Source organism: Camelina sativa, chromosome 20, assembly GCF_000633955.1.
Source record: "Camelina sativa cultivar DH55 chromosome 20, Cs, whole genome shotgun sequence".
Taxonomy (NCBI): Eukaryota; Viridiplantae; Streptophyta; class Magnoliopsida; order Brassicales; family Brassicaceae; genus Camelina; species Camelina sativa.
The window spans coordinates 14,436,895-14,446,421 of NC_025704.1; the positions used below are offsets into that span (position 1 = coordinate 14,436,895).

General features: G+C 47.7%; 2 protein-coding genes across 2 annotated transcripts; both read left to right on the top strand.

The window, feature by feature from the left end:
- On the top strand, nt 1,600-3,531 carry LOC104772524. Its single transcript, XM_010497125.1, has one exon. The coding sequence runs from the start codon at nt 1,600-1,602 to the stop codon at nt 3,529-3,531; it is 1,932 nt and encodes a 643-aa protein (XP_010495427.1).
- On the top strand, nt 8,200-9,051 carry LOC104770799 (GDSL esterase/lipase At4g10955-like). Its single transcript, XM_019242141.1, has 2 exons — nt 8,200-8,433; nt 8,556-9,051. The coding sequence occupies exons 1-2, from the start codon at nt 8,272-8,274 to the stop codon at nt 8,910-8,912; spliced, it is 519 nt and encodes a 172-aa protein (XP_019097686.1). The 5' UTR covers nt 8,200-8,271; the 3' UTR covers nt 8,913-9,051.

The following is a 9,527-nucleotide window of genomic DNA, read 5'->3' on the forward strand; positions in this document are numbered from 1 at the left end:
TCCTTGAGACGCTCACCAGAATGGGTATCAAGAAAGAGCACATCGTAGGACCGCCCTCACCTTTGGTCTCGTTCACTAGCGAGACGTCAATGTCTTTGGGCACGATCACATTACCGGTGTCCACTCAAGGAGTGGTTAAAATGGTGGAGTTCACGGTTTTCGACCGACCTGCGGCTTATAATGTTATTTTGGGAACTCCCTGGCTCTATCAGATGAAGGCAGTGGCCTCGACGTACCATTAGTGCATCAAATTTCCGACCCTGCAAGGAGTCCGGGAGGTTCTAGGAAGCCAAAGGATGGCAAGGAGCTGTTACCTCGCAAGTCACAAGCTCCTGATCCAATAGCAACCACAGCTCGAGGTCCCGAAGATGTGACCTCACTGAGTCCATTTTCATCAATGATAAGTTTCCGGATCAGGAAATCAAGATCGGAGTGGGATTGGATAGCGAGCTCCGCGCCAGTCTGATAACCTTCCTAAAAGAAAGAATGGCCACCTTCGCGTGGTCCGTAGACGAGATGCCCGGCATCAGTCCAGAAGTTATCTCCCACAAGCTGAATGTGGACCCTACGTTCCGACCTGTAAAGCAGAAGCAAAGGAAGCTGGGTCCTGAGCGAGCTGAAATCGTGAACAAAGAGGTCGAACGTTTACTGAAGGCGGGGCAGATACGCGAAGTAAAGTACCCTGAGTGGCTCGCAAACACAGTGGTAGTCAAAAAGAAGAATGGAAAGTCACGAGTCTGCGTTGATTTTACCGACCTAAATAAGGCGTGCCCCAAAGACAGCTTTCCACTTTCGCATATCGACCGGCTAGTTGAGTCCACTTCGGGTCACGAGCTGATGTCTTTCATGGATGCTTTCTCTGGCTACAACCAAATCCTTATGAATCCGGATGACCAGGAGAAGACTGCATTCATTACGGACCGCGGGATTTACTGCTACAAGGTGATGCCTTTTGGGTTAAAGAATGCGGGAGTAACTTACCAGAGACTGGTGAATCGAATGTTCGAGCATCAACTCGGAAAGACCATGGAAGTCTACATCAATGACATGCTGGTAAAATCAATGGAAGCTAGCTCGCATCTCGCTGATCTGAAAGTCTGCTTCGACATCCTGAATTAGTTCGGGATGAAGCTTAACCTCACGAAATGCACCTTTGCAGTCCCATCAGGGGAATTTCTGGGGTACATCGTCACAGAAAGAGGAATTGAAGCGAACCCGAGGCAGATTAATGCTTTCCTGTCTATGAGTTCTCCTAGGACCTTGCGCGAAGTGCAACGCCTTAACGGACGGATCGCAGCTCTCAACCGCTTCATTTCTCGATCTACGGACAAATGCCTCCCTTTCTACCAACTGTTACGGAAAGGGGGAAAAAACTTCCTATGGGATGCGAAGTGCGAGGAAGCGTTCGCTTAGCTCAAAGCATATCTATCTAAACCGCCGGTCTTGGCTAAGCCTGAGTTCGGTGAACCGCTCTTTCTTTACGTAGCCGTATCGGATAGTGCGGTCAGCGGAGTCTTGGTTCGTGAGGAAAGGGGGGAGCAGCGACCAATTTTCTATATCAGCAAGTCATTTACTTGGGCGGAGTCCAGGTATCCCATGATGGAGAAATTGGCCCTAGCAGTGGTCACTTCGGCAAGAAAGCTTCGGCCTTACTTCCAGTCCCATACAATCATAATCCTGACAACGCAGCCACTTCGGACGGTATTACATAGTCCGAGCCAATCCTGGCGGCTAGCTAAATGGTCTGTCGAGTTGAGTGAATACGACATCGAGTTCCGGACTCGAACCTGTGCTAAGGCGCAAGTGCTGGCTGATTTTTTGATCGAACTCCCACTAGCCTCTTCGGTTAGCGATAATGTTGCAGCCCCATGGATGTTGTATGTTGACGGCGCCTCTTCCAAATCGGGGGCGGGAATTGGGGTCCGCCTTACTTCTCCTACCGGCGAAGTGATTAAGCAGTCATTTCGCTTGGCTTTCAGTGCATCCAACAATGAAGCCGAATACGAATCCTTTCTTGCTGGCTTACGCCTCGCAGTGGGGATTGGTATCCGCAAACTTCGAGCTTTTTGCGATTCGCAGCTGGTCACCAACCAGTTTTTGGGGGAATACGAGACAAAGGATGGTCGTATGGAGGCTTACCTGTCCACAGCTCGGGAGTTAGTCGCTAAGTTCGAGGAGTTCGAAATCACTAAGATCCCACGAAGTGAGAACTCCGCTGCGGACGCTTTACCATCTTTGGCATCCACTTCGGATCCCGCGATGACAAGAATTATCCCCGTCGAAGATATTCAGTTTCCAAGTATTCGACTAGAGAGCTCAAACGTTGTCACCCGGGCGATGAAAAAACAGTTGGCTGCTGAGGAGGCAGCTCGTAAAGCGGCTGCGGACTCTTTACCCTCGGAAGATCCGGCTCCCGTTATGCCTACTCCGATGGACGTTCACCCACCTCAAGCTGAGCTAGACGCGAGTTCAACTCCGGAATCATTGAGCTCACCAGTTGACAATCAAGCTGTTATCCCACATGCTACTCCGGGCGGCACGAATTCTAACAGCTGGGGGGCAGATGACTGGCGGAGCCCGATCTGGGCTTACCTGGAAAAAGGGGAACTCCCAGCCGACAAATGGGCAGCCAGGAAGCTCAAGGTCGTCAGTGCGCGGTACTGCGTTCACAACGGAATGCTTCTACGCCGAAGTGTAGCTGGTCCTTATCTAACTTGTGCGGCTGGTAGAGAACCCGCGATGCTAATGCGAGCTATCCACGATGGTCCCAATGGGAATCACTCCGGAGGTTGGACTCTGGCTTTCAAAATCAAACGGCACGGTTACTTCTGGCCTACCATGGTCACGGACTGCGATAAATATTATCGGGCTTGTGAGAAGTGTCAGAAGCACGCCCCATCAATTCATCAACCCACCGAGCTCCTATCTTCAGTGTCCGCACCTTACCCATTCATGAGGTGGTCGATGGATATCATCGGTCCATTACTTCGAGGACCAGGAGGAGTCCAGTACGTGCTCGCTCTTACTGACTATTTCTCCAAGTGGTTGGAAGCGGCAGCCTATGCGAAAGTAACAAGTGACGAAGTAGAGCAGTTCGTACTAAAAAGTATAATCTATCGCTACGGGGTTCCCCACGAAATCGTCACGGACAATGGTCCGCAGTTCATCTCCTCGATGTTCGAAGAGTTCTGCGCGAAGTGGAAGATTCGACTCAATAAGTCAACTCCTCGTTACCCGCAAGGTAATGGGCAGGCCGAGGCGATGAATAAGGTTATTCTTGCTAACTTGAAGAAACGGCTCGACTCTCACAAAGGGCGCTGGCCAGACGAGCTGCAAGGCGTTCTTTGGGCAATTCGAACAACACCTCGCCGGGCCACTAGTGAAACACCTTTCTCCCTGGTCTACGGAGTCGATGCCGTAGTCCCAGCTGACATAGAGGTCCCTGGAGTCCGTACCTCGCTGAACCCACTCCGAGCTGAGGAAAATGAGGAGTTCNGAGTTCTGCGCGAAGTGGAAGATTCGACTCAATAAGTCAACTCCGCGTTACCCGCAAGGTAATGGGCAGGCCGAGGCGATGAATAAGGTTATTCTTGCTAACTTGAAGAAACGGCTCGACTCTCGCAAAGGGCGCTGGCCAGACGAGCTGCAAGGCGTTCTTTGGGCAATTCGAACAACACCTCGCCGGGCCACTAGTGAAACACCTTTCTCCCTGGTCTACGGAGTCGATGCCGTAGTCCCAGCTGACATAGAGGTCCCTGGAGTCCGTACCTCGCTGAACCCACTCCGAGCTGCGGAAAATGAGGAGTTCCTACAATATACTCTCGATACAATCAACGAGCGTCGGGACCAGGCGTTAGTCCGGATCCAGAATTACCAGAACGCGGTAGCTCGATACTATAACTCCAAAATCCGAGGCAGACCTTTGGCAGTGGGCGACCTCGTCCTCCGGAGAGTCTATGAGAATACCGAGGAGCTCAATGCAGGAAAGCTGGGAATTAACTGGGAAGGACCATACAGAATTACTCGCGAAGTCCGAAATGGAGTCTATCAGCTCGAGGATTCAGAGGGAAAACCAGTCCCGAGGTCTTGGAATTCTTTACATCTTAAACTCTTTTACAGTTAATCCTTTTGTATCGAACTACGATTTAGCTTATCCCGTTAAGGGTACGTAGGCAGCCCACTTCGGGTCCAGCTATCCATATTAATAAAACTTAAAGTTTTCTTAAACTTTTTTGTTAATAATGGTTCTCAAAAAAAAAAAGCCGAAGTCTGACTTCGCATCTATCATCTAAAGCCGAGGTTTAACCTCGCAAACCTAAACCGAAGTTCTCACTTCGTATTTAGCTTTACTTTAAAAGCTTATCGTTGCGAAAAATCTAAACCAAAGCAAGTCTGACTTCGCATCTATCATCTAAAGCCGAGGTTTAACCTTGCAAACCTAAACCGAAGTTCTCACTTCGTATTCAGCTTTACTTTAAAAGCTTATCGTTGCGAAAACTCTAAACCGAAGCTCTCACTTCGTATTCTGCTTTAAAATCAAAGCTTAGTTTCGCAAATTTCTTTTTAAACCGAAGTATTCACTTCGTACTCAGCTCTACTTATTAGAGTTGGGGTGCCATTTTTCGAACTATTTTACCGAAGTTCTCACTTCGTGTTCATTTCTGCTCATCATCTTTTCAAAGCAAAAGGTCGTGGAAATTTAGTTCGCATTTCGAATGGCACAACAAAAATTTTTTATGGAGTGGTCACCACGACCAAAACACTCCAAAGAAGTCTGAAAATAAATATTACAAACAGGGGGCAACTCGTGCCAAAACAACCCCAAAATAAAAAAACTAAGGATCAGGGAGAGCGGGATCTGACGCCACTTCGGATAGGGCCAGGCCCATCTCTGCGAGCTCCCCTTCCGACCTGGTGTTCGCTAGATAGTCGTCCACCCCCTGATTCGAGATTTGCCCAAGGTTAGTACCAGACTCGTCGATCGTGACGCTAAGCGGGTGCTCGCTACACAAGAGATCGGGCGTATCCACCAAAAGGTCTGAGAATGCAGCGAGGTCAAGATCACGGGGAGTTACCTTTGAAACCTTTTCATCGGCTTCCTCCTCGTCAGTTTTCAGAAGCCCGAGCTCGGCCTCCATATCTTGGATCTCGCCCCTGGAGATCTCCTCGACCAGCATTCGGTTAGCCCTGATCTCGGCAGCTCGGATCTGGAGCGGGGCTAGCTTCTCCCTCTCTTCGAAAGTGACCTTTACCTCCTCAACCAAGGGGCGGAGAGTTCGCCTCATCGCCTGCCTTTCCTCCCTTCGTACCCTTTTAATCTCACAGTTGTTGCCAGCTTCGAGTAACTGATTGCGGAGTTCGATCTCGTGCAATCTGTTTTTTGCTGCCTTGGCATCTTCCGCCGCCTCGAAGTAAAGGTCCCCCGCCTTCTTCAGCTTGTCGCGAAGGTCTTCATTAGCAACCCCGAGGTCGAGCACCTCTACCTCAGCCTTCTTCATCCGGGCTCGGATCCGCTCGGCTTTCACCATGGTGTCAGCATTCTCGGCTTCCAGTCGGGCATACTCCTTTACCTGAGCTTCTAGGTCGGCAACCCTTTCTTGAAGGAGATGTACTTCGGAAGACAATGGGGAAGCGAACAGTTGCTCCTCATAGGATGCCACCGAGGAGTTAAACTCGATCATTAGCTGAAAAGAGAGCTTATTAAGCGACTGTTTGACCAAAAAACAAAAAAACAAAAACAAAAAAAATATATATATTTACCTCGCCGATTTTATCTGCGAAGCGAAAAAAGTTTGCGCGATTGACCTCAGTCATGTCAGCAAATGCCGGAATCCGAATTCCAGGCCAAATGTAGCTCCTCATTAAATCGGCTGGGGATGCAGGGGGGACTGAAAGATTTTTGAGCAAGTCATTTCAGTCATCAACTATCGAACAGTCAAAGGTATAAAAATAAGAGCATCTCAGAAAAAATTTTACCTCGGGCGAAAGGACGTTGTTCCTTCAGAGGATTTCTTCCAGAGGAGTCTCCGGAGTCTTTAGGCGGTGGGGCCTCCTTAGATCTCCTCTCCGAGGAGGGACCCCTGTCTTTCGAGCTAGATCTACTTCGCTCATCCCCTAATGGGCCAGTCCGGGCTTGCCCCTTTTCACGAGAAGAGGAGGCGGTCTCAAGCTCCTTCCTCTTCTTTGATTAATCAGTTTGCTGAGAGGAGGCCTCAGCAGAGGTTTTCTTCGGCACCGGGGGGGGGAGCAGCGATCTCCCGTGGCTCATCGCTAGAATCAGCAATGACAATCACGGGAGGAGTCAACGGGCCAGCAGGAGCCCCGGTTGATTCTGTACCAAGCTCAGAAGAGCCAGTTGGAGGCGCGGAAGTCCCGCTCACCTCGGGAACGGAGGAGCCGGAGGAATTCTTGTTAGAAATGCGAGCTTTGCCTCCGGCGAGGGCCATCACCATCTATTTCTTTGCCTCTTTTTCGGCAGCTCGGCACGCCCTTTCTTCCCTGTAATTCATCTCCGAAACACTCAAGGGAGTGGAACAGACGAGAGAACGCCTTCCGAGCCTCGCCGTGGACTCTCTGATCCTTTCGCAAGAAAAAGAGTCCCAAGCAATCTGTCCCTGGCTGCAGAACCTCGAGAAGAACTCTGCGAATGTGGGGCAAAGCAATCCGCGCTCGAAGTGATCTGAAAAAGAAACAGTAAAAAGGTGAGACGGAAAGTCAAGCAACACTTAACTTGGACCTAGCAAGGAACTCCATTCTACCAATTTTTGAAGTCCACTTTGATACGTGCGAACTCACATGGTGGCCGAAAGTGAGCTCGTTAACCGGGAATAAGAAGTAGGACTTCCGCCACTTTTCATCCTTCTCGGGCAGGTCGTCAAAGACCTTTAGCCAGGCAAGCGGGCTTACATAAAGCGTGCCCTTGGTACGACCAGTCTTCACCATGTACACCTGGAGGAAGTCGGCCAATGACAGTTGGTAGTTGAACTCCTCCCCCAGAGTTTGAAGGCACAAGACAGTCCGAACAAAGTTGGGACACATCTGGGGAAGAGCGAAGCCCAGTTCGAACATCATCTTCACGATGAGTTCGGGAAGGGGGAATGACAGACCGCACGCAGAGAAGAAAATCTCGAACGCGCAGCAGTACCCTGGAGGGGGGTTCTCCGGAGATTCATGAGCCTCCGGGAATCTGATCTCGACCTCCGACGGAATCCCGGTGGATCCTCTAATCTCGGCTATGTTCTCCGCAGAGAGAATCGACGGCTGGTGGGGGCCAAAAACGCCCGGAATCAAGGGTTTTGCGGTTTTTTCCGATGAGAATTTCGGCGGAGACATGCTTTTCCGGTAAAAGTAGCAAGAAATAAAGGAAGAGTGAAGGGTTTTCCGGCAAAAGTAAAGAAGTTCACAGAGGAAAAGAAAGAAAATCGGAGAACGGAAAACACAAGCGCAATTGGGGATTAAGAGTGAAAGAGAGAGAAGTCGAGTTTACCTTTATACACGGAACCAGGGAGCAATGATTACCTGGGGAAGTGAAAGGTCTCGCACCGTTTTCTCTCTCTCTTATAGTTAACACGCCACCTAGTGGTCCCCGAGGCTTGTTTGGGAAGGCAAATCCCATCATTACCACGATCAAATCGTGGGGATATGGGGAATATTCAGTTTCCCGAAATTGATCGCTTGAAGGTTAAAAGTCCCCCGAACTGTTCAGCTCGGGAGACTTGGAGGGCAACTGTTGTACCCACGATCTGTCATCTCGGGCAATAGGCAAGAGGGCCTAGGTCGGGCTTGTCTAATGGGCCAAGAGCGTATTACTGATCGGCCCATCAGGCCCGGAGAAAGGAAGAGAGCGCGGAGATGCTTCGTGCTCGTCAGCTCGCAGCTCGGGCCCGGTCAAAGATTCCCGCATTCAAGAGGATAAATTAGACCACGCGAATCGCGTCCTATTAATTGTGCATTAATTGGGTAATAAATTGGTCGGTATAAATATGTAAGGGGGGTGTCACTTGTAAGGGATCGAACATTTTTTCCAAGAAGCAATAATACAAATTCGAATTCTCAAACTCTCTCTCAATTCAGTTCGAAACTATTTAACGGGGATAAGCTCCTCCACATTCAAATTACTTCGGAAGGAGAAGCTCGTTTTCAGTTCTCACAGGCAGGTTTGGACAAGCCATTCAAGCAATCCGACATCTGGTGACCACATATGGAAACAAAGCTGTCTGGATCGCTGGACACTCTCTAGGAGCTGGCCTGGCACTACTCGCGGGGAAGATCATGGCTATGTACGGATGCCCCGTCGAATCTTACATCTTTAACCCGCCTATCTCCTTGATTCCTCTAGAGCAGCTAGTTGAGAGTGAGGAACTTAAATGTGCGGTCAGACTCATCAGAGATATTGTCAAAGCCGGCATAGCCAGAGTCTTAGACCTAAATGAGGTATCTATAGAGCGTTCTATGAAATAATCAATAAAAATATTAAAATTGTTACTCTCAAATCAAATATTAGAGAATATTAGACTTGATCTCATCTTGATACACTTATCTTGAAATATATACAGGGTCAAGGAAGCCATCTATTTATGAATTTAGCTTCCTGGAGACCTCATTTGTTTGTGAACCAATCAGATCCAATCTGCTCAGAATATATTGGTTATTTCAATCACAGAGACGATATGGGTGAGCTGCAACTCGGCAGGATCGAGAGGCTGGCTAGATACTCGATTAGGAAAATATTGTTCGGAGGGGGAGGACAAAGTTCGTCGTCGTCGTATTCTTCAGAAGAGCATCTCCATTTTCTTCCGTCGGCCTTTGTGATGGTGAACACATTCATATCACCGGATTTTCAGACAGATCATGGGATTCATCAATGGTGGAATCCTATGCTCGGACATTATTCATACCAATTTAATGTATGATTTGGGCTTTCCTTGCTTTAGTTATGTTCTTGTCAGCTGAATCTTCTATACAAAACATTGTAGGGATTTTTGGTTGCATGTCACGTCAGACTTAAAAAAAAAAAAAAATTCCTTTTCAATCGTATTATTACTTTCCGCATTTACTCCAATATTTTTGAATAACACTATTACTCTATGTATAAATGTTATAAAATTTGGATATAAATTGGAAGACCATTTGGTGATTGCCTAAATCCGAAAGGCCATTTGTGTTATAATTCCTTATTCTTAGAAAACTCTTCTCTTTATTTACAGGCAATATCATGAACTTTAAACATAGTTTAAATTTTCGATCAAGAATATAGAAAATAATAAATTTTGAAAGTTCTGGATTCGAAACAAAATTATTATATCAAATAAGAAAATATATAATAACTAATACTAGTCTAATTTTCAAAAACATATCAAACTAATTACTAATTAGAACTATTACCAATGTTTAAAAAAGAAAAACATTATCATACGTTTCGCTTAGACCTAATTGTAGTACTAAATTATAGCCCAATCTTTCTTTTTTTATTTTGTCGTTTACAGTTTTGAAGGTGTTGTGAACAGTCCCTTCTAAATTAGATATGC

Bases quoted from the DNA above. Each gene is read 5' to 3' on its own strand.
- LOC104770799 (XM_019242141.1), top strand. From the start codon at position 8,272: ATGGCTATGTACGGATGCCCCGTCGAATCTTACATCTTTAACCCGCCT. The intron at 8,434-8,555 runs GTATCTATAGAG...AAATATATACAG, and splicing joins GAGTCTTAGACCTAAATGAG to GGTCAAGGAAGCCATCTATT.